Source organism: Passer domesticus, chromosome 12 (assembly GCF_036417665.1).
Source record: "Passer domesticus isolate bPasDom1 chromosome 12, bPasDom1.hap1, whole genome shotgun sequence".
NCBI classification, from domain to species: domain Eukaryota; kingdom Metazoa; phylum Chordata; class Aves; order Passeriformes; family Passeridae; genus Passer; species Passer domesticus.
The window spans coordinates 13,131,418-13,155,614 of NC_087485.1; the positions used below are offsets into that span (position 1 = coordinate 13,131,418).

The 24,197-nt window shown below is 39.7% G+C and overlaps 1 protein-coding gene across 12 annotated transcripts in view; it reads right to left on the minus strand.

Moving 5' to 3' along the window:
* Window positions 1–23: 23 nt before the first annotated feature.
* PHKB (phosphorylase kinase regulatory subunit beta) overlaps window positions 24–24,197 on the minus strand; it is a 70,557-nt gene continuing 46,383 nt past the window's right edge. For 9 of the 12 annotated variants that reach the window (XM_064386449.1, XM_064386441.1, XM_064386451.1 and 6 more), the window contains 15 exons: window positions 21,311–21,394; window positions 21,019–21,123; window positions 20,156–20,238; window positions 19,981–20,071; window positions 17,532–17,593; window positions 17,281–17,443; window positions 16,422–16,503; window positions 14,291–14,348; window positions 12,454–12,544; window positions 10,675–10,877; window positions 8,463–8,597; window positions 5,181–5,310; window positions 4,680–4,787; window positions 3,263–3,403; window positions 24–1,010 (listed from right to left, as the gene is read on the minus strand). In XM_064386449.1, the coding sequence (XP_064242519.1) occupies window positions 870–1,010; window positions 3,263–3,403; window positions 4,680–4,787; window positions 5,181–5,310; window positions 8,463–8,597; window positions 10,675–10,877; window positions 12,454–12,544; window positions 14,291–14,348; window positions 16,422–16,503; window positions 17,281–17,443; window positions 17,532–17,593; window positions 19,981–20,071; window positions 20,156–20,238; window positions 21,019–21,123; window positions 21,311–21,394 (1,677 nt within the window). In that variant the 3' untranslated portion in view covers window positions 24–869. The remainder of the gene's footprint in view (window positions 1,011–3,262; window positions 3,404–4,679; window positions 4,788–5,180; window positions 5,311–8,462; window positions 8,598–10,674; window positions 10,878–12,453; window positions 12,545–14,290; window positions 14,349–16,421; window positions 16,504–17,280; window positions 17,444–17,531; window positions 17,594–19,980; window positions 20,072–20,155; window positions 20,239–21,018; window positions 21,124–21,310; window positions 21,395–24,197) is intronic. The other 3 variants (XM_064386445.1, XM_064386452.1, XM_064386444.1) reach the window with 1 other exon arrangement.

A 24,197-nucleotide genomic window follows, 5' to 3' on the forward strand; every position in this document is an offset into this window, starting at 1 on the left:
TATTTTTGACAGGGTTTTTTTTTTTTTACAAGCATTTGCTTTTTATTATTTTCACCAAAATAAAGCATATAGCATACAGTGTTTTCACACATTTAGGAGATAAATAAGTGTATCTTGAATTCTTTAATACCATGATAACATTTGTAACACAAAGTTATCTCTTCATTGATTTTCATTTAAATACAGCTTGTTTGCCTTTTTTTAAAAAACAAACTTTTATTGTGTTACCATACATTTCCCTTGTTAACTTACAGATGTTTAAATAACAACTGGGAAAATACAGTGATGTGTATTGCTAGAGATAAAAAGTTGCTCTATTAGGATGAAACCTGTATATCAAGTTACCAGCCTGTAAATTAAAAAACCCAACACATTAAATGAATGCCATCACTTGAACTGATAAAGAAAACCTTAAGAGAATAACAAACACTTCACCTCCAATTTGTTTGTAGAATAATAAGAAAATAATCCAGTTTTTGTATTTCCACACTGATTGGTATGCATATTAATTTCTCTTCTACTTGTGTGCAATTATAAATAAATAGAGGTATAAAGACAAAATCTCATACTGCCGTTCCCTTGAATTTACCAGCTACAGTAGATGCATTCTTTAAAATCATAAATACATTCCCATTCAACTTAATCAAATACCATAGGACTAAACTTCATGTGCTCAGTTTCATGCTGCATAGCTGAGAAAGGAAAAAATCTGGTGGCACTTGGTATCTTTAATGGCACTTCTTTCAGCAAAGGACAGGATGCATTTGTGTCACTAGCCAGGGTTACCCTTCAAACCAGTCCCTTATAATTGGCTTGAAAAATGCATGAACACTAAGTAAAGCAACACTTCCAGTGCTGGGTGCCAAGCTTTAGCTAATGGTGCAAGGATCATCGTGGCTTGATTTCATTTCCCCTTCCAGCAGCAAAGTGATCACAGCCTTGCTCAAGTAGCTGCACGTTCCCTTTTTCCCAAGCGGGTGGGTGTTGTAGAATGCAGTCATGTCACTCTGCTGAGAGGGAACAGAGGCTGCCATTAGTGTGAATGTGGAAAGCAGCCACACTCAGGGAAACAAGAACAACATCAGACATGGTAACAATGCAAAAGTGTTTTTTGGACTCTAAAACTAGAGAATAATTCTGCTCAATTTTCAGAAATCTCCCATATGTACTTACCTGCATATATTTCTTCACTGAGATTTCCAGGACTGCACAGATACCACCTTCTTAACATTTTTTAAAATGTCATAGCTGTCAGAGAACAACTGCTCTCCTAAAACATGCAGCTGTGTGGTGCCTGTGTGGTAGAATGGTGAGCCAGGGCCTTGGGTGTGCATGAGGTGTAAACTGACTGAAGATTTATTCAGAAGGAAAAAATCCAAGATCCAAACCACAGGCAGCACATGAACTCATCCATTAATCAGATCACCAAAATAGGTGTCCTTCACTGAACACCTGTTTTTCACAGTTAGTGACATTAAAACACCTGCTTACTCTCAAATTATGTATTAGCTGCTCTAAAAAAGCTTTAATGCTTTAATTCAGGAAATTGGTTACTTTTATTAAATCAAGGGCAGAGACTGTGTGGAGAAAATAATAAGACTTCTGTAGTTTTAGGGTGTGTCTGAACTTACTAGAATAAATACTTTTGATATTTATTATATGTTAACAGGGAATTAACAAAGTTCAAAATATTTGCAAGCCCATTTAATGGAAGACCTTAGTTCAGACAAATCAGGAGTTTTGACAGTGTCAGGAAACCTTGAGACAGCACCCTAAGAACAATCCCAGACAGGGTTACAGTTACTGCCAGCAGCATCCACCTGGGAATAGGGGAGAGCCAGGTTCCAAAAAATTTTAATGCAAGGAGCTGAATTTCCAACAACAATCTTAAATACTAGTCACAACTCTGAGCTGGGGGCTCTTTCCAAGAGACAAAAAGGCATTATTCTAAGTAGGTCTGGGCTTGGAGAAAAAAATCCATCACTTCAACAGAGGCTGAGGCAGCACCAGTAAAAACTGGGGTTTGCATGGCATTTTCCTTTCTGTTTGTACCCACTGGGGATTTGTAGCTTGTCACAAAAGTCAGTAGCAAATTCCAGGTGCTGTGTGGAGCTGGCACTTGAGAGCCATTTTTGTGGATGATGGGTGGTTTTGCTATGGCCACAGAGTCACCACCCTCCACCATGGACCAAAAGGATCATAATTTCCAGGAAATTGTGTTCTTCTCTAAACAAAGGTATTGTCCAAACTGACACACTGCTGGGGCTGCGTGTCTGGCTTGCTTTCAAACCTTAGTACGAAAAGTCAGTGGCACAAGAGTGAACAGTGAAACATTTGAAAGAGTTCTTAAGCAGCACATCCTTCCTCATCTTTAAAAGGAACCAAACATTCAGCAAGAGGAAGGGCTGCTGCATGTCAATGCTATGAATCAATATATTCTTCAGAGCTAGCACAGATAACTTCAAATATATTGTCCACAATAAAATGCCAGCTGGAGCGAGGAGGATCATCCTCAGTAGCTCTGGGACTTGTCCCACTGTTTTATCTCCTCCTTCAGCCAGGCCAATAACCTGCCTTTATTACAGAATTTCAGAGCTTTGAGGCACCAAAACTTGTAGTGAGACTATTCAGAGATTTATAAAGCATAAAACCTATGCTAATTCTAGTGAAAAATATATTAAAAGTATTTATTCTTCTAGAATTTTAGCCAAACTTTTGCCAGTTCATGAATGCAAATCTAACAGAAAAATCAGTAACTAAGAACAGTTCTGTATCTCAAGTTCCTACTTTAATGCTGTCAATATGAATTCTTTGGTTATTAAAGTTTTCTTAGTCTCTGTGTTCATAAGAGGCTAAGTTCACACTTCCTCACTGAACTTTTGTTATTTCTTTCGTTATTTTTTATAGTTTCTTTTGTTATTTTTAACTCTTCTCTGTTCTAGTGTCCCTCCTAATGAATTTTTTCCCCTTTGAGGAGAACTCTTCCAGCTCACTAAGAGTCCCATTTCAGAGCCATGGAACACAGAGTATTCTCCTTACTGTAACATTTTGAATTTACAACTCAGCAATAAAGTGCACTTCTTTCATCTCTTCTTAGAGGCTCTTTGCAGACCTAGGCAGCACTTGGGTATATTAATTTCTCATTTGTGTTCCTTTCTGAACTTCTGTCAATTGCTTTTTACTCTGAACTGCACAGAATTAACATTCAGAAGTAACTTCAATAAGAATGGTAAATTTGGTAAGACAGCAATATTTTACTCACTTGATTTTCAGCTCCCTTTGGACTGCTGTGATCTTTCTGGAAGTCATGAAATGCTTCTTGCACCACCTTGTCCAAGTCCACTTTGTCCTGGAACTCTAGCTCAGGATTTCTCTCCAAAATAACAGATATAACCATCAGCAACTAGAAGGCAGAAAAAGACTTTAAATTTCATTTTTTTAAATTCAAGTTACATAATAGCACTGCTAGTAATTGCATATGCCTCTTTCAAGCAGGAAGCCATTTAATAATGGCACAGGTAATAGTGCACAGATAATAGAATCCTGACTTTGATAAAAGAATCACTAGAAAAGCAGGCTTTTATGAAAGGTTACAATTGCTGGTGACTGCCTAGGTAAGGGCATGGTGTAAATGATTGACATTAACATCTAACTTGGCTGGGAGCCAGGGAAGTTATTTTCCATTTTATTCAATTCACTGTGTGGCTGCACAAATGCTGTGGGGAGAGTGGAAGGCAGCAAACACTGAACCTCAGCATTTGGTGTTCTGAGGCATAATTACAGCTGCTAAAATTCTGTTATGATGAAGTTTATAAAAACCAAAGAGAACAGTCAGCAGTAAAGCCTCAGTTCATCAGAGCTGACGTTTCTTACATCTGAGAAGGGTTTAAAATAGAAAGGTGGGCATGATGAAAGTCCTGTTTAACATCTGCAGGTAAGAAGTGGAGTCTGCATGGGTCACCTTGGGTTTGGTAATTTTGTTACCTGTTAGCAAAAACTGGGGTGCTCCAGCGAGCAGCCTGAGCATGAGCTGTGAGCCAGAATTTGGAGGGGTTGGATGTTCCTGGGGAGGAGCACTCACAAGCACCAGGGGCACGGACTAACAGTGAGTGCTGCTGACAGCACAGATGCCAGGTACCAACAGTGCAGCTGCTCCTGATCTGTTCTAAAACTAACATTGTGTGCAGTGGGGGAAGGATTTAAACAGCTCTTGCTCTCCTGTTAGGATGAGGAACACAAGGAAGTGGGAAGGTGGCTGATTCAGTGGTGTAAAACTGCTCAATAGGCAGCCTCAGCAAAAAGGAAAAGAAGAATTGTTCAGAGGGCAAGCTGGTTATTTCAGAGCAGTTCTCCTTAGGTGTAGGAAATTGTTAGGAAAAGGCATGGGCTAAGGACTTGAAGGAAAGCTACACTGGAATTATTAGATTTTTACCTCTTCTGACCTAATTGTATTGCTGGTGTCATTAATATTTGCTGAAGGGGAAGAACATCATGAACTCACTGTTCTGAACATGTAACAGGAACCTGTTTAATCATAAAAACCTATGGAGAAACTCTGAAGCAAGTGTTTATATGGAAAATGCTATTTCTTCAAATATTTGAGTCAAAGTTATTTTTTTGTTTTAGGCTGTGACATACTAATGCACACTATAAAATGTCATTAATTATTGGCCACAGACCTCCACAATGATCTGCCTGTACTGGGGCTGGTCGATGTTTTGCAGCATATCTTCAACTAGGAGGGAAAAATTCATTTCATACATCGTCATATCCGATAAGGTTGGTTGCTGAAAAACAAATCACACTTTTAATAAAAGACCACATGCATTAAATCAAACCCACCCCCAGGCAGAGCCTACTTGCTTGCTGAACAAATAATATTCAACTAAGAAATAATAACCTTTTTGTAGGATCAAAAAGGGAGCAGATTTCAGAGTTCATGACTCAGAAAGAATCTTCTACACTTACAGTTTTATAAATGTGCTTTAATAGAAATAATTTGCTTTCATTCTATTCTAATTGTATTGTACTCCAAATAAAATAGAAAACTTGAATTATTTCCCCCCAGTTAACAAGTTACTCTCAGTATAACATGATGGCATGAAATAGCCATTAATGGTAAGGTATTTCAGCATTATGGGCAGGTGGAGCAGCAGCACCTGAGCTGTCTGTGGGATTACCTGGGGCAGGAACCTCCCTGCCACGATGAGGCCGTTGGGGGTTCTCTCCAGGATCTGCCACACGCGGTCGTAGAAGCCCGCAGGGGTTCTGTTCAGGGAGCCATCCAGCTGCCTCCTGTTGAGCCAGCTCCTGGGGGCACACAGGGACAGCCTCAGCACCCCTGGCACTGCCCACCCTGGGAGCCAGGGAGGTGAGCAGTGACCACACAGCACCCCTGGCACTGCCCTGGGAGCCAGGGGGATGAGCAGTGACCACACAGCACCCCTGGCACTGGCCTGGGAGCCAGGGGGATGAGCAGTGACCCACACAGCACACCTGGCACTGCCCTGGGAGCCAGGCAGGTGAGCAGGGAGCCACAGGCACCTCTGCTGCACACACAGCACCGTGTGCAGACTGTGCTCTCTGCTGAGGGGCGCCTAAAGCAAACACAGGGGCTCAGCAGAGAGCTCAGTGTCACCCTTGGGGGTGTCTGTGCTTTATGGAGCTGCAGAAGCAGCAGCAGCTGTGAAATCCACCCAGTGTGGGCCAGTAACAGCAGCAGATCAAATTCATCAGCTCTAATCCTACAAGAAAAATGCATTTCAGCAGAATTGTTGAAGGCAGGGGTTTTTCCTGATGGTCTGTAGAAAACAAGTGGCCTGCAAATTTAGAAAATTCAACAGAACGGTTTTGTAAAACTCAGGCTTTGAGCAAACTGAGTCACATTCTTCATGAATCACAAATCCTGTTTGCCTTCACAAGTATACCAGCTTTTTTCTTTTTTACTTAAAACCATCAAGTATGGAATTTAACTTTTCTATTTTTTCTCCTCAGTGTTACTATAGGAATGGGGCTTTAGCCAAAATGTTTAAAACACCAGCAATGGAACTTGAAGAAGTGGCATCCGCGGGTATGAATTAATTGGTGAATTCACAAGACAGATTTAAGTCTTGTGTGGCTGTCCTGAATGTATTTGACAGAGAGGATTTCCTCAAGTTACTTAGTCCTTAGCTACTTTCTGAATTCTAAGTGTCTGTAAAATGACTTGTTCCTGCAGACACCAGCGTGCTTGATGAAATTGCCAAAATATCACAACTGCATGCATAGTTTTACACTTAACTTTCTTAGTGTAGTTCAGTCCCAGCTTTACACCACAAGACAAAGCAGACATAAGTGTTAGTTTGGGGTTTTTCTGTGTTTTGGTTTGTTGGGGTTTTTTTGGTTTGGTTGTTGTTTTTTTTTTTTTGTTTTTTTTTTTTTTTTAAGAATAAAAGGGAAGCAATTATCACTAGGTAGTGCATTTTCTGAAAAGTTTGAGCTCTAGGTAATGGGTATCTCCTTTGTTCTCAGAAAGTGTATGTTTAAAGTTAACCCTATAAAGCCAGGGCTAAGCCTACATGCAATGTGGGCTCTTTTCCTGTATTACTATTATTGGGTAAACAGGTAAGAAAAAATTTCTCATAAATCACTTCTCAATTAAACACTAAGCTACCAAAAAGGTGTGTCTACTATGACAGTTCCATCTTATTCTCTGTACAGCTCTGTCCTTGGATTAGGATAAGAAAACTTCCATAAAAGCAAAAAGATCAGTGGTGTGGTAAAAATAACAAGTTGTTTTCTTAATACAAAAAAGGAAGTATTTGAAGATGTCAAAAATGCTCTGACCCACCTACATTAATAGGGTCAGAAAAGAGTCTTGCAAACTGAATAAGCAAAGGGAGTTTCAGAACTGGTTAGGCCATTAAAAGAACAATACTCCATTTAAAAAGAGTTTCTAGCAATCTTGTGACCTACATAAATAGATTTAAAAGTGTAATCTGTGAAGTCTGTGCTTGCAAAAATGTCTTCTGTGAAAACTTGGAGAGAGGTTAGTTGTGGAGAGACTGTTAGGGAGGTAAATAGACCATTAGCCCTTCCTGTATGACAGATTAATTGGCAGTGAGCTATGGTATCACATTATCAGAGATTTTTTTTCTAAAAACATCACAAGAGTAGGAAAAGCTGCCCTCAAAATGAAAAAAATAAATAAAGGAGAAAAAAAAAAGAGTATTCTGTATTTCCTAGCAGGCAGAAAACTTGTAAAAACAAGTCAGTAATGGGCAAGGAAAAACGAGTTCGCAATACTGTACAGGAAGAAGTTAGAAAAGAAGTTTTGAAGGATATGCTGGTGAGTTTTTGTACTCAGATAACTCAAAAAAGAATCCTCATCCTCAGAAACTCAACCCAAGTGCCCTTCAGTGACCTGCCCATCGTGTGCTACAGCATCAAAAGCAGCAGCTGCTGTGGCAATGCAGGTAAAATCTCTGACAAAAGGTGGTGCTTGAATTGCTCACTGAGACTGACCAAATGCTTCCTAGAGAGCATTAATATTGAATGGAAAATGCTGCCAAGGGCTTGTTCTGCTCTGGTTTCACAGGACAATGTCAGCACCAGCATGAGCAGGGACAGCACTGAACAGCAAGAACTGAGCAGCACAGCCAAGCTCTGAAAAGCATCTGGGAGATACAGAACAGAGCCAGTGGGACTGAGAGGTGAGGCAGTGAGCTCTTTTCTCAGGGATTACAGACTGGGAAAAAACACAGGTGTGTTTTGAATGCAGCAGGAACAGAAACAGCAGGATGTGTGCTATAATTCCTTTGTTGAGAGGAAAAGCCCATCACCCATTCAGTCAAGGACTATGGAAATTATCAGCAATATTATGTGCCAAAGTTTAACTTAACCAGAAGTAAAACCAAGAGGAAGAGTTTTGACTTCACTCTTACCAATAAAGTTAAGTGGTAATACTGCAATTTTAACTTTTGTCTTGCATACTTGGTATCACAATGAATGCTCTTTTTGGCAGCTGGTTACAGCTTGGAGAAAAGATTCCAAGTTTTAGGCAGCAGCACTATCTTTTAAGAATAGAGAACATCTGCTCTTACTCATATAATAACCTAGAAGAAAGCAGGCACTGAACAGCAGATAAACTGTTCCTACAAGTCACTTAAGTGAAGGTATTGGGTAATTTTTGGCTTCTTTCCCCACATCAAAGAGTGTAACAGTTCACATTATAGCAGACAGATCTCTTTTCTGTGGCAGTAAAGAGATTTCCACAAAGATAAAGCTGAAAAGGGAATATGCAATAGAAAAGAAACAATTCTATAACCTGGGCCCATGTGAAAGAATGAAAAAGTGCATTTTTGCTACCTTCCCTTAAAAAATGACATAACTGATTGCAGATGCCTGGTGATTGCAGGTGCACACAAGGCAGTTCAGGAACATCTCTGGATGAAATGAGCAGGCACAGCCCCAGCCCTGGTTACCTGCCCGGCTGCTGAGGCTGCAGAATGTCCAGCAGGAGCTGCTTCACCTCACTGGGGGACATCTGGTACAAGTCCTTGGCTGGCATATCCCCAGCACGGATCTTCAGCTCATACTTCATTGCATGGATAATCCATCTACATAGGGAGGAATAGATTTATTCATTAAATACAAAGTTTCCAAATAGGAAAAATTAGTCTAATAAAACAGCTCATCAGAATTCCACACAATCCTGCTATTTGGCTGCCAGGACGTGCATAAAATATCAGGCAAATACTCTCCTACTCTTCCTGTTTGATTGGAACATGATACAAGCTGAAAGGGATAATGCAATTAAGAAATGTGTTGTGAACCATGTTTTCCATGGAGAAGATTGATTGGACTACATTCCCTATATTCCATGTTCATTAAGACCAACATTTACCTGCCCTTTGATGTTAAAATTCCTACTCAGAATTATGCTCTGACTGTACATGCATTTTGCTGATGAGTGTTAAAAAGCCATAAAATTTACAATACTTTACATTTACAAAGACTTCAGGGTTTATTTCTAGTTTTAGCCTTTGAAATTCCTTTTTTGCAGTCTATCACACTTTCTGCTCCTTTTTGAAAGATTTGATTCAATAAAAATGTAGCAACAGTGAAGATTTTTAGCCTGAGGTATCAGAGAGGCAGAACTTGGCAAAGTGTTGAAGGAAAATGCTGAGTTTTATTGTGCACATTATGTAAAACCAGTGCTCCAGCCTCTGATGCAATATTAAAGATGAAATAAGGTACAGGCACATCAGAAGCTGGATAAGCACAGAACTCAGCCTCCTACCCTCTACACTGGTTCAGTTCAAGTAGGCATTACTGACAAAAGGAAACTGAACTAGTTTTTCTTCAAATAGTCCATAACACCTGGTCAAGGCTTGGGTACATCAGAGCCTTTCTGTGTTTATCTGAAAATGCAGTCAGAGATTTGGGCTGGCCTCTCCACAGCCACATTCTGTGGTCATTTACCTGTTTAATTAACCAGGTGCAGAATGTTTCTGCTTCTAAGTCAAGCCCCACTCCTTTCTAGGGAGTTCTTAGTAACCACCCAGAATTTGGAGATGCCTGGCCAGCTGGTTCAGTGTTGCTTTACATCTGAGGTTTCCAGGACCATGCACTGGAGGTGCAAGATACCAGGGAGCATTATGGTCCATTACATTAGCAGAATATGCTACTTTCATTTAATTTAGCAGGTGATGAGAGTCCTCCCCTTGTTAGTAAGATTAACAGCACAGCTGGCTCAGGAATTCTCTCCCCACTCAGATGTGTCTGTGTGTGAGTTCCTCACTGGTGTTTTCTCTTTGCAGTGGCCTGCAAGCCACACCAAAGTCAAGAGTGGACCTTCTGCTGAGCTCTTCACTGATAAGAGGTGAATTCAAGTCAGTTGGCTGGGAGTTTTTACAGTAATAGGGCTGTCAGAAACTTGATCTATTTCAACATGAAAGCCTGGAAACAAATCAATAACAAGACACTAAATCAAATCATTATCAAAGTGGAACGGCGTTTCTGTGAGAAGGTTAATTTTGCTCACTGGAGTGGGTGATAACACTGAAATAAAGGAAATTGAATCTCTAGCATTAACCTTGGAGAAAGAAGAAAAAAATTGCAAAAAGGATTAGCTACAGAGAATAAGGAAGGGGAGGAAAGAGGAGTAACATGGATCTGTGGAGGGGACAGAAAAGCATTTAAGTGCAAAAGGATACTTCCAGTTAAATGTAATACAGGCAATTTTTTGTTTTATGATGACTGGAATGTACTGCTAAAGAAAAAATATGAATCTTGTATGCTAGAAAAAAGGCTGCTGGTATCTACCTCCAGTGCTGAAATACTGTATTTTTCTCTATGGAAAAAGATATGGAAGATGAAACACTTAAGTTCTGATTCTAAAGCGTGCTCAATGATTCAGTAAATCTCAGTCAGTAGCACCTGGCCTCTTCAAAGAAGTGCTTATTCAAATGCATGTCTCTTCCTAAATGAGAAAAAATTATTAACTCCTGTGGGTAGCAAAGTAAATGCAGATACCATGGAATGTGACAACACTCCAGCACAGACGATTTGTAGGTCACCTTGTCAAGGAGGGAAAGAGAACAGGTGGGAGGTAAATGATGTTTTAACCTTGATTCAGGTTTGTGCTTCTCTGAAGTCTACATTCCCCTGCAATCCCAGAGGTACTTTACTGACCCAATCCGTATCTTCAGCATTCCACTGAAGAGTTCTGGGGAGTTGGAGATGATCCAGCCAATATGGATGACAAGTTCCTGCTGCACCACAGCTTCTCTTTCATCTTGCAGCCGGCATTTGTCGTAGATCATGTCCTTAATCACTGCAGGTGACAGGGGGTTAGAAATAACTGCTTCCTCCTGGCCAAAAGCTCCCAGCGTCACCTGCAGCACAGGGAGAACAGCTCAGAGGATGGGGACAGCAAGGAAAGCACTGCAAAGCAATTCAGAAACTAAACTGCATCAACTTTGCTTGTTAAAAACTTCACAATCCAAGGGTAATTTTACGTCAATGGCTGATGCTTGTTAATACTGTTAATTGGATGCTATTGAAGTAATAAACTTCACTAACAACCACAGTGAATATGGAATCTGTTTTTCCAAATTAAAATAAAAATACAAGACCACTGCTTTGGCTATAATCAGGACTGTACATTAGGTTTAGACAGTTATATAATTTCATACATTTCAGCTGTGGAACTCAATTAAAATTCAGAATTAAATTTATAGTTTTGTTTTCTTATTTCTACTAGCATGCTAAAAGTTACAGCCTTAATTTTAAGAAAATATATTGCTGGTACCAGATTGTTTAACCACAAAAAAGGAATTTTATTACAATTCTGTTTTGTTTTTAATCTACTGTCAGTAAGACAGCAACACTAGCTTTTCTGCTATAATAAAGATCATTGTTATAACATGATCAAGGAAGGGAGGTTAGGTTAAAAAGTTGCCAATGGCCTCAAATTATGGTGCATGCAGGTGTAGCCTTCTCTAGAGCTGAGCAGCGCCAGAAGCACAAACCCGGACCTCAGTCTGGAGTCAGACAACAACATTGCATGTAAGCAGGTATACACATACATATACATAATACAAAAATACAGAAATATTCAATTTGTATTATTTAGAAGCAACTATTCATGAATTTAATTAAAATTATTGTGCTGAGCAAGAAAAACAATGTTGTTCTTGGGAAAGGAAAAAACACAATTAAACTTTCTTTGAAACAGAAACCCTGACAGACCTTTTGCTCAGCTGCCACCCACATGTTGTCTTATGCTCAATCACACAGAGAATGATTACATTTCATTAAAGTCTTTCAAGAGATGCCTTAATACTTCACTCCATCTACTTCTATCAAGTAAGAGGGCATATAGACCAATCACAGAAAGGTTTGGGTGGGCAGGGACCTTAAAGAACATCTTGTTACAACGTTCCTGCTCCAACCCCATCCAACCTGAACACTCCCAGGGATGGGGCAGCCACAGCTCCTCCAGGCAGCCTGTGCCAGGCCCTCCTCACTCTCACAGGGAAGAGTTTCTTCCTAAGATCTAATCTAAACCTGCCCTATTTCATTTGAAAGCAATTCCCTCTTGTCCTGTCTACAGGTCCTTGTCGAAAGTCCCTCTCCAGCTCTACTGGTGCCCCTTTAGGCACTGGAAGGTTTCCAAGGTCTCCCTGGAGACCTTAAACCCAAGGAGTTTCAGAAATCATGCCACTTCCTGTCTTCCATAAATGCTGAACTGTCTTTTCAGTTTTAATCTTTCATTAATTATTATTATTCAATTCAAAATATAATTATTAAACACATATTTATTTTCTCTGGACTTCTCTTCTTTGATAAGGTTTGTTTTAAGCCATTGCATACTTTTAAAAGAAGCATCAGAGGCCTTGAAAATGAACAAGCCATTTGTTTAGTTTCTGTTATCATTCCTTAGTGCAGTTCTGAGGAGCAAGGACTTACCTGCTTGCCCTGAACTAAAACATTAGTAATAGATGGTGCAAGGCTGTCCACTAGTTTACCTAAAAGACTTGCTGCGAAGCGCACAACAGACCTGAGGGCAGAAAACAGAGCAATCCCACTACATATCACATGCTAGTTTAATGAATTCAGACAGCAATCTGAAGTCTGCCACAGCAGAATCTCAAAATTAACTCAGTGAATACATACGTTATTTACAAAGTGGAATTTGGATCAGATTTTATGCAATCTTCTGTAGGTTCTCATTTTTTAGTTCAGATATAGGTTAATGGATCAGAAATATATTTAGTTAGAACTCATTAAACTACCAGTTCCATAAAAAGCTTCTTGTTCTCTTCTCAACACCATCTTAAACAAAGGCAGATGAGAAATGCCAGCTCCTCTTTTATGACATTTTCATCATCTTGCAAGATAACTTTGGTAATTTTTAAATATATTTAAGGAAGAGTCAGAAAGATTTTGCAAGAGAAAGTATAACACATAACACCAAAGCCTTGCTGTGTGTTCCATGCTGAGGTAATATTTTGCATGTGCAGCATGAAAAGAAGAGACTTGTGTCACCTGCCAGGTTAAAAACAAGCTGTAACTTCTAAGAATCACATTTTTCCATGTATGCAGTAGATGGTTAAAGATATGAATACATTTAATAATAATTTCCTGACAAAATACACACCTAACAGAACTGTAATTGAGCTTTTCTAGTTTAGGTTTTGAGGCTACTAAGAATCATTTATTCACAGAGATGAGGAATAAGCTGTAATATTCTATGGTGTTAGTAAAAAACTCAAACAGTTGATGTTGATTCCTGTGAAAACTGCTACACACTCCTTAAGATCAAGAGCAAAGCATTTCAAAAATGCATTAGCTGATACTATCAAAATGCAAATAAGCAAAAAAAAAATATATCTCACAGAGCTGCACTTCAGATTTCTGGGCACTTTACCTGTTTCCCATGTACCAGTAAAGTAGTAATATGTGGGGTTATAGAAGAAGAAAATTTCTGTGCAAATGCAGCACTGTAGCGCAACACCAACCTATATGTGTGTCACATGGCAGTCAGGGAAGAGAAATGAAAAACAGTTTACATATTTTGTTCCTAAAAATACTTCTGATTTTTATTAATTACAAAAAATACCACCAAGGTATTTTGGGTCTATGTCATTATTGGAAAAGACCCATTTAGCTGTACATAGAGACAAAAATGAAAAACATATTTATATTTACTGTCCTGTTAGGAATAGTTACAGAGTGAGAGAACAGAGCTCAGGACAGGCTTGACTTTGATAAAAAGAAATTAAACTTCTACTGAGCTTCAGGGCAAAGAAATTAATAAACAACATGTAAATATCAACCTACTTGCTGAAACCTTTTAAAGTTATTGTGTCAAAGTCAGGCTCAAAGCAAATTACTTCAGGGCAATAAATCTGAGTTAGTGCGTCAGCTTAAATGATTTATATCTTATCACCAGCCTTCCTACATAGAGCTATTGACAATATTTTATCATGCCCTGTAAGAAATAAGAATTTTAACATTCTTCTCACATTATTTCAATGCAATGAGGCCTGTGTATTGGCAATAGCACTCAGTGCAAAACCAGCCTATTGCTTTTGTATTTAAAAAGATAACAGTAAGAAATTGCTTCTTAATTTTTTAAAGCCTATTAAACCAGACCTTCAGCTGCCATGCACCAATACAACTGTCAGGAAAGCTGCCATTTTGCCCCCTTTAAGCGTGTGAGAATCCAGCCTTACTTTCTATAAAAACATTAGGAAAACAAAACTGGTGTAAACCAGAAGGAACACGATATTTGTATACAAACCAGAGCTTTCTGCTGCCTGCTCGTCTGTAGATTCTTTCAATGTGCTCAGCAACAGTACCTAAAGGCATTGAACAAAGAAAAGAAAAACAAAACACGAGCAAAAAAAGATGCACAGGTTTTCATTTAACAGCAATAAGGCAAGTCTGATGAGACCAGTTAATTCTGAATCTGCACTTATCTACTATGCTCTACATCTAAAATTCAGATGCAATCAAGTTCCCTGTCTCCCAGTGTATGTTGTTATGAAAAAGCCAAACCAGATTTCAGCCGAATTTGCTGTGCATGCTGTAGAGACACCTATAATATCACCTGTTCTTGCAATATATTGGGGAAAATAAATCTACACAGAGATTTGGCCTGTAAAGGTACACCCCATCATAAGGTACATCCTCAAACTGCAGAACCTAAAGCTCTTCAGCCTCTGTTTTTAGATTTCTGTTTTATTGATTGGGTGATTACTAATGTCAGTCTCAGTGCCCATGCAGGGCAGTCTTAGTCTGACTCAGACCATTCAATACAAGGTGCATGTTAAAAAGGCATCATCACCCACTGTCTCACATGGGATGGCACTGAGAGGGCTGTGCAAGTGAGCTCTGAACACCCAGAGGCACAACTGCACTTTTTTGGACCTAGATGATTTCAACAGCGTTTTTAAGTTCATCATCAGATCCAATGGCTGGAAGGGGTAACACTGCTTGCTTACAGAGGTTAGGGAATCTGACTTGAGCTGTTTCTAGAGCAAAGAACACAACCTACAAAGGACCAGGGAAAGCTCCTGAGGCTGCCAGAGCCTCACAACACTACAGCTTACTGCTGGACAAGGCCACTTCAGAGCCTGCATGGCCTACTGTGCAGATTGCAGCAATGCACTGGGTTATCAGCCAGTGTGTTTTATTCCATTTGAAGTGGCTTTCCAGTCCTGTGTGCTATTTTGGGCACCATAACAGAAGAAAGATCGAAAGATATTAGAAAGTATCCAAAGGAGGCACAGGAAGATGTTGAAGGATTTAGCAGGGAAGTGGAGTGGCTGAGGTGACTGGACTTGTTGAGCCCAGAGCAGAGGAGACTGAGGACAGACCTCACTGGGGTCTGCAACATCCCCAGCAGGGGCAGCAGAGGGGCAGGAGCAGATCTCCTCACTCTGCTGACAGTGACAGGATCGAGGAAATGGCTGGAGCTGAGGCAGGGGAGGTTCAGGTTGGGTATCAGGAAAAGGTTCCTCACCAGAGGTGGCTGGGCACTGAGCAGGCTCCCCAGGACTGGGCACAGCACCAGCCTGACAGCTCAGGAAGCTCTCAGGCATGTGGGGGGATGGCTGGGGTGTGCTGTGAAGGATGATGATCCTTCTGGGTCCCTTCCAGCTCAGAATATCCTACAGATTCTATCATCTTTTTTACATAGCAGTACAGATATAATGCATATCTATGCCAATATGACAGCTCTTCTCACATGAAGCAGCCATCTCATACCAAAATGAAGAAGCAGGGCTCTGTAACATGAGGTGGGAAGTCCCACTGCCTGATGAGTAACTGAGACTATATTATTTGATTTGAATAGCCCTCTTTTTTTCTGAGTAGTTATATATAAAAAGACAACTAAAAAGCAATCTTTGGGAAAAAAGACAAAAACCCAAACTTTGCAGCACAAAATCCCAAAGCCTCAGTAGCCTTCTCAGAATTATATACAGGAATTTAGACCCTGTGCTCTAAAACAAAGCCATTATACAAAACCAGAGCTTCACAGCTACATTGAGCTGAAGTGAGATCACGTCAAAGCAGAATAAAAATTCAGTATAAAGCCTCATATAGTTCAGACTGTTACAGACATTTAGACTTGTCTTTTGTTTCTGTTTTCTTTGTAAGGTCAAATCCTGTACTTTTTTTCTCATCTATGCATTCAAAATTACAACCAGATACAGCACTGGCCTACAAACAATCTAAAAGCATTCATATACCCAGCAGCTCATTCCCCACCCCACCATCAATTTGCATCTCCTATTTAATGCAGAAATTGCTCTGAATGGCAGAGAAAAGAGCTCCACAACTGCTGGCATGCACAGCTATTATTCATGTTCATTGCAACTAAACACACAGCTTCTTCCTCAGAAGAGTCACATGGAAGCAGCTCTTACCTTCCTTGGTGATAAAATTCGGCCCTTCCCTTTTGAGCAATATACTTGAGAGTAACACTTGACTTGCCAGGCAACTGCAGTCCTTAAATAAAAAACAGCAACAACAGAACCATAAAGAGCCTTCAGATTGTCACTGAAGCAAAGCCAGAAGAGCTATTCAAAATTTCAGGTGAAACCAAAGGGCCTTTTCCTCTTTTCAATTTAAGGAAAAGTATAATTATTTTATTTTCAAGAGGATTTCAAAACTATTCCATACCCTGTGTATGCTGTATCCTTGTCACTGCTGCTTGCAGAGGCTTCTCTGTGGATCATATTAAGCTGTAATAATTTGACCTTGGAAAACTTTCCTGATTTTTCATTCTCAGGTCCTTTAATTTACAGCAGAAATGCTTGTAATAAAATAGAGCACCAGTAGAACACCTGGTGTGTTTGTATCAACTCTCAATCTAGAGCAGTTACTGGTAGTTTTCCTCTAGGTACAGGGAACAAGTGACAGATTGGAACTATCCCTTGATGCCATTAAGAAGCTCCCACTGCTCAAGTCTTTTGACTTGCAGTTTGTCAGTAAAAGATCTGTTCTTAGGACACATGGCAAATGGATCCAGATGGTCACAAGGATGATTGGAGCAGCTGGGAGAACAAAGCCAACAGTTACACGTGAAGGGCCAGGAAGCTCTGTGATAGGTAAAGAGGAGGATTCCCCGAGTATGGAGAGGAATATCAGGTATTTCATGTTATTAGCTGTGCCCCAACACTGATCATGCTGATCTAGGCAGGCTGCTGGTAAAAAGAGTGTCAGCACAGAATCTCTTATTTCACGAGAATGAAGTTACACTGTACTTTTATCAAGTTTCCTTACATTAAGTTTCTGCAGGATCTCATATGTTGACTTGTTTTTCCAGTCATTAATATTTACATCTGGTTGCTGCTCAAGTTCAGAAGCATTGGGAGTACTAGATTGTCTCTTGACTTTTGAATGTTTTGGAAGATCCAGCTCCTCCAAACTCTTAAATACAGGAGCCCTGAAAAACAAGTATTTAATTTCTTCATGATTCTGAAAATATTTCAATAATAACATAAATCATCACTACTGTTTACACATAGCCTTACTCTTCTGTTTCAGCGATGCTTAGGAAGTCAAGTTGTTCAACAACTGCTCCAGATATTAATGTCTGCAACGAAAAATTGAAAACAAATTTTAAAATATATACATAACTATATAGCTGTCTTTTAATCTCAGTATGTTGCTGGTGCTTTCCATTGAGAAAGTAGTTTTTTAATCTACAGTTCCAAATATTTCACAGTTTCAGAGTATTTCTGCTCTTTCGTGAGGAAAAAGACAGCTTGAGGCAGCAGAAGTCTCTTGGGGCTGCTGTCTCCTTTTTGCTCGTGTTCCATTGTTCTTTTGCCCCGTCCAGCTTCATCAGGCACTGCCCACCCCCAAAGCCAGGGCTGATGGAAACACTTGAGGCTGAGGATTTGCCTTCCTCAGAGTCCTGCACAGCCCCCACGTTCTGGAGCCCAAAGCTCATTATTCCAGGATGGCTGAAGGCCAGGAAGTTTTCCTGTCAGCCTCACTGATGTTTCAGGCAAACACTACAAAGAGCATTCCCACTCTGTACTCATTCCCTAATCCAAGCATGCCTGGCCTAAGTTTGCTTCCAAATACTTCCATCTCAAAAGGTGACACAGCTGAAACTCAGTGCTGCATTTATCTGATGCAGTCATTACAATTCATTCACTCTGAATTTATAGGAGTTCCCCATTTACCCACTGCCAGAGGAAATGTATTGTACTACAGCATTTTTAAGACTGCTTTTGATGGTTCTCATTAGCTAAATAAAACTGAGTGTGTTTTGTGAACTTTTATATTCCATTTTCATTGTACACAAGTTGCAGTAAAACATTGATCTGTTACACTGTGAGATGACAGAATATAAAAACCCTGCTTTGCTTTTATTACTGGTGCCATTCATTCTTTGCCTTGCACATCTGCTTGAACACATGATGACAATGAAGGAAAAAAACAGAAAAGAGCCACAAACTTCTGAGCGTACAAAATTTTAAATTAAATCAGATTTGGTATACTTTACAGAAAAAAAGAGCATTCACCCAATTAGAGATACACATTCTCCCTTAGGCATGTTTAACATGTGCACCTAAATGAAGCAGCTGAATGCAACTGACAAGGATCAATATATATTTTGTTGGAATAAATGAATTATTCAAGAAAACACCAGGAATTAGACATGTCCCTTGTTCTTTTCCCAAATCCTCCCCTATAATGAAACAAGACTGTTAACAAAATGTGCCAGCTGTGCAGTAAGAGAGATTCCAAGTGCAGTAAGACGGAGATTCCAGCTCAGCTGCTGCAGCAGGCACAGGGTGTCCCAGCAGGAAAGGCACCCACCACCATCTCCATTGTTTGTGGTCTTCCCATGTGCTCTTTTTAATGGCTAAATAAAGCAAAGACCAGTGACTGCCACCATCTTAAACCCTTTAAAACAACTCCTTACTTTTTGTATTAAAAAAAGAATCTTTCCAGGAGGTCAGTGAGTATGGAAGGCAAAGTTTACTCCCCAGTGGCTGTCCAGTGTAGTGCTTAGAAGAAGGACACAGGTCTGATAAATCTTTGTCTGATAAATCTTTCTTGCAAGGCAAGAAAGTCATTGCAGTTAAATTAGAAAGAAAAGAAAACAAAACAAAACAACCCAAAACAGCACAAACAAAACAAAAAAACCCCAAAAAACCAAACCACAACAACAACAACCCTGTAGCCAAATGAAAGGTTTAAAGGTTTTCCATGGGCAGTAATGGCATTTGCTGTAGGAAGAGCCAGTGGTACCAGGAGTGACTGCATGACCTGCATGTGAGCAGGAGAAAATACATAAATACTTAAAGATTCCAAGGCTATCTTAAATCATCACAGCTAGAAGCATCTCCTTTCCCAATGACCCAGCTCTTCTACAAATTAATGATTTTCTAGGGAACAAGAAGTCATTACTCTGTCTTTAGTCTTCTCTCTTACAAAAAAAGAATAGTTCAATAGGTGTAAACTAAGATTAACTACCACATAGGAGTATGTAAAATCAGCACCTGTCTTGGTAATTTTCACATTTTAATGAAGGAATGTTCCTGCTTTAAGATTCATTCTAACAGTAAAGATGTTAAAACTAGATCTTAGTTCTTGTAAGAATTTTAATATATGTGAAGCACCTTTATTTCTCCACTCTGTGATTACCTAATCAAAAGAAATCCCTCAGTGCTTGACACCGTGGCTTTATCCTTTGGTAGTAATTTCACAAGATTGCCTAACAAAAAATATCCCTTTCCCTTCTGAAAATCCTCTGTGAAGATTATGACTTTCAAAAGACTAATCAAAGGGAATTAAAATAAACCCATGTTTCTGTTGAGACAAAACAAACAGTACAAAATGTCTTGAGTCTTGACTCCTTATTTTTATGAAACTAAATAAAATTAGAAGTGAGATAAACCCCAAAAGTGGTAAGAATACATGTACCAGGAGGTAAGAACACAAGAGTCAGGAGAAACACCTTACCTGTACTCTGTCAACGTGAACCTTCACTCCTCCAACAAGTCCCTTTCTAAAGGCTGCCAGCATATCTAATATGGGACTGAATCTACTCCCTCTGAAATTTGAAACAGAACTGATGAATCCTGCACTCAGGCAAACCCCACACTGCAAATCCTGCTTTTCTTTTCTCTCTCCCTACCTGATGTTGTCCTCGCGGATCAGCACCACGAACAGGGGCCGGCCGTGCATCTTCCAGTACTGCTTAATGAACTGCAGGGCGTTCTGGGCAGGGAGGAACCTCAGTCACAAAAAACATCCCAAAGAGCACAGCCAGCACAGCCTACCACAACACAACAGCAGAGCAGCTGCAGCCCTGCAAACCCCAACAGCTTAAAAACACCTCGGCTAATAAAGCACCAACAGATTTCTGCAACAGGCATGGGCTGCTGTCAAGCCCTGCTATTTCCTAAGTGCTCTGAAAATATTCCTAAGCAAATATATGGATCCTGGAGCAAAGCATGAGACAGGGCAGTGCTCTGAACTACAGGCAACGACCCAGAAAATGTGGGGGGGGATCCAGGGCTTGAATCCCAGCCACGGGGATGGAAGAACCAGGGCCACCTTCTGTGCATGTGGTGAGTGAGCTCTGCGCTGCTGTCAGCCTTACAGGCAGGGAAGAGGGCCAGGTTTTAATATTTGTGCAAAATCAAGTAGTGTTTCCTCCATGTACGGCATTCATATCTCCTGTAAACACCTTGTTCCTTTTTTCAGCCAAGAACATTTGTTCTCCTAAAGAAATAAATGATAATTTGCTTGCTGCCCTACAGCATTCCCAGTCACTTTGGGGGCAGTTTTTTTGTCACAGAGAGATACTCACTAGAACTCATACTGGGCTGACAGGATATTTGTCTCAATACACTTTCTAGCTGCAGGTTTATTTTTGTATTATAATAATCCACACTGCACTGTGTTTCCCTTTCAGTCTTCTGTTTTATCACACTGCACAGTTTATTCTTCTACAGACTATTTTTGTCAGCTACTCAAATGAAAAGTTACAAATACCTTAATGTCATCAATCAACATCATAACGTCCTGAGACATGTAGAAATCACTGAGATCAAAAATGATCGAGTAGCAAACTACAGTCTTCCCTAGTATTCGGTAAATCTGTTGAGAAAGAAAACTTCCATTAATCTTTCTTTAAAACATTCATCAGAGCCAAATACTAGGATTTGAAAGTCATAAAATATGCATAAAATAACATTACATTTCAATTCTAGTTAAAATCACATAGACTAAGTGCTTATCTGAAATATTTATCAATAAGTAGAATATAAAGTTTTCTTGTAATAACCTTTGATGTTCCAAGGCATCCTATGGGTCTGTCCGGTCTTCCAGATAATCCCAATTTCTCATTGACTCCCAGATGGAAGTAAGCCTGTGAGAAAGAGTCATGAAAACAGATAAAAACCTAGATATCAGCCTTTCTCATCTCCTGCCACATCTCACAAAGAAGGCTGTGTGCAGTCTGCTTTGATTAGAAAATGATTCAGAAAACGTGGCTGTTATTCAGGGTTGGGTTTTCTAAAAAACACTTCTTGTTTCCTATATTGTCTTCTTTTTAACTTCTTGCTCCTATTACTTTTCTATTCCACATAAGTAAAATATTTATTGATTTTTCAAATTCCTTATTGAAATAATTTTTAAAGGATCATTTGCATTTATTGGCTAGGCAAATGTGCCTTCAGCAATGCTTTTCAAGAGTGGATACAAAAGTAAGAGAGCAATATAGGAACCCTTTAAAGATCTTTTTACAAATCTGTAAAATTAATGCATCAGCAACACAAACAAGAGGGAATTATCTCATTATTCACAGCTTGATTCTTATTAGAGTTATGCATGCCTGTCATTCAACTGATAGAATTTTGCAAAAATAATCTTCACTTATTACACTGTATGAGTATAAAACCATAAGAAAACAACTAATCTGTGAGCAATACAGTATAAATGTATCAGTTAAACCTCACTGAAAGATGTAATTTTTCCTTACTTGGCCTGTTATAGGTAAGGAACCCACCATTACTGCAGAATATTCAGAATTCTGAACATTTTCTGAAGTTCAATTTTTCTTTGTGTTATAGGAATATAATTCAGAAGCAAATGAAAGCAAACATTTGAACAAACATTACACTCAATAACTTTCTATTGCTGTCAGCCTGGGGCCTTCCTGATCCTGCCCATGCTTCTGCACTAACACCAAGAGCTATTTAAAAAAGAAAATAAAATTACCTACAAGACCTGTCCATCCAGAGTAAGGAATTGTACTCAAGAGGGGAAGGATGGAGACATCAGAACACTGAGAGCCTTCCATGACCCATCTGTGCATAACAAACAATGCTGAACTCTGCTTGTGGTGAATAAGGGACACTGGAAGAGTGGCAGTAGGCAGGGCCAGTTAATACTACAAGGACCTTCATTTTGCTGGAATGCAGAACATGAAATGCTTTCTTTACAAAAGCAGAACTGCATTAGCACTGCAATGTTGTCTGTCTCCTGGAGGACTCTGTAGCTCCAGGCCCCATGTTGACACACAGGCTACTGCAGCAGTTTCCTCCTGCAGTGAGAGTTCTCCATCCTGATCTGTTACAATCAAAGCTCAGATGCAGCACCAGGCACTGAACAATGCACAGTTTCATTCAAGGGCAGCTGCTTCAAGCATCTTTGGGGTTTTTTATTAAAAAAGCCCTTCAATTCTGGATTATTAAGCTGCTAATAGCAGGAAATGGCTGTGAAAGCAGACTGGGCTGTTGGGTTGATTTATGAGCATGACCCAAAATGCAGTGGTCTTGCACACCATCTGTTTGTGTGCTCTCCTCCTCTCAGTCCATGCCCAGGGGTGTTCTGCTCCTCTCCTGTGCTGCACTTCCACTCCAGATGTACTTCTTTCCTATGTATTACATGTGTCTTGTCCCATTTTATTGTTTATCTCTTTGTTCTCTTTTCCCTGCTGCCCCCACTTTGTGGATATCTTTACATGACTTCAAGTTCTACTTTCAGTCCCCATCCATTTGTTTTACAGCACTTTTTTGGACACATGCCTGTTAATAAGTCTAGAGATTTAAACTGTTATCATGTGCTACTAGAGCAGTTCAAAAGTTTCTGATTAAATTAAATACTCCTTAGAACTGACAGGATCAGAGTAGGAAATATTGAGATCCATATTTCCCACAGATCAACCTTCTATTCCCAAAATACATTGACTGTTCCTTTGTTGGCTTCCTTTCCCCTCAAAGGATGACAAATAGTGCCAGGAGTTTTTGTTTGTTTGCTTTTTGGTTCATTTTGGTTATTGGCATAAGCCCAACATCAAACCCCAGTTCTCATAACACCCCAAACACTCTCTTTACTTCACAGCTCTGGCAGAGCCTTTATTAGAAGCCCATTAAGAAGAGGTTTTGTATCAGGTGAATTAATATTTTCATGGCACTCCTTTAAAAAGTACGTTTTGATGAGGCAGCTGTACCTACCCATCAGAAGGATAAAGGAAGTGTCAGAATTGCCAGATGTCTCAACAGCTTTAGAAAAATAAATCCTAACACAGACTTTTCCACAGATAGGAATTTAAGTGATAATAATAAACCTTAATGAAGGTCTCATCTTTTTGGCAGGGAAACCAAGTAAGTGATGGATAACAGAGAGACAATATATACCTCTACAGTGGAGTTATGGAGTACTCATTTGCTAAACCAAAGCTTCAGTACAGAATTTCAGGACAGATACAGACAGAGAGAACATATTTTGGAATATATTATCACGAAAGCTAGTGAGTAAAAATGGGTTCAGAAATGAACAAGGATGAATGGAAACAGATTTTTCTCTTCTCCCTGTTTCAGTCCTTCTCAGGTGTTAGTGGCAGCCACTATTTGAGGTAAGTATTTTTCTGAATAAGCCACAGCCAGTTTTAGTACATCCTTCATTCTCACAAACTTAAGAAACCTGAAATATGCTGCTACAGTCTCTATTTTTGGGTTTACTTTTTTCTTGTGTCCTACAGACTCCTGTTACAGGTCATGGCATTGGCCATGTCACCTGATTTGTGAGGGACAGCCCTGTTCTGCAGGCTGACAAACAGGATTTGTCACTGCACTGCCCCAGACATTCATCGCTCTCATGTGGGACCATTTGAGAGGGTCAGACAGGAGCTGTGTGTCTCAGCTACAGCCAGGACTAGCAGGGCCAGC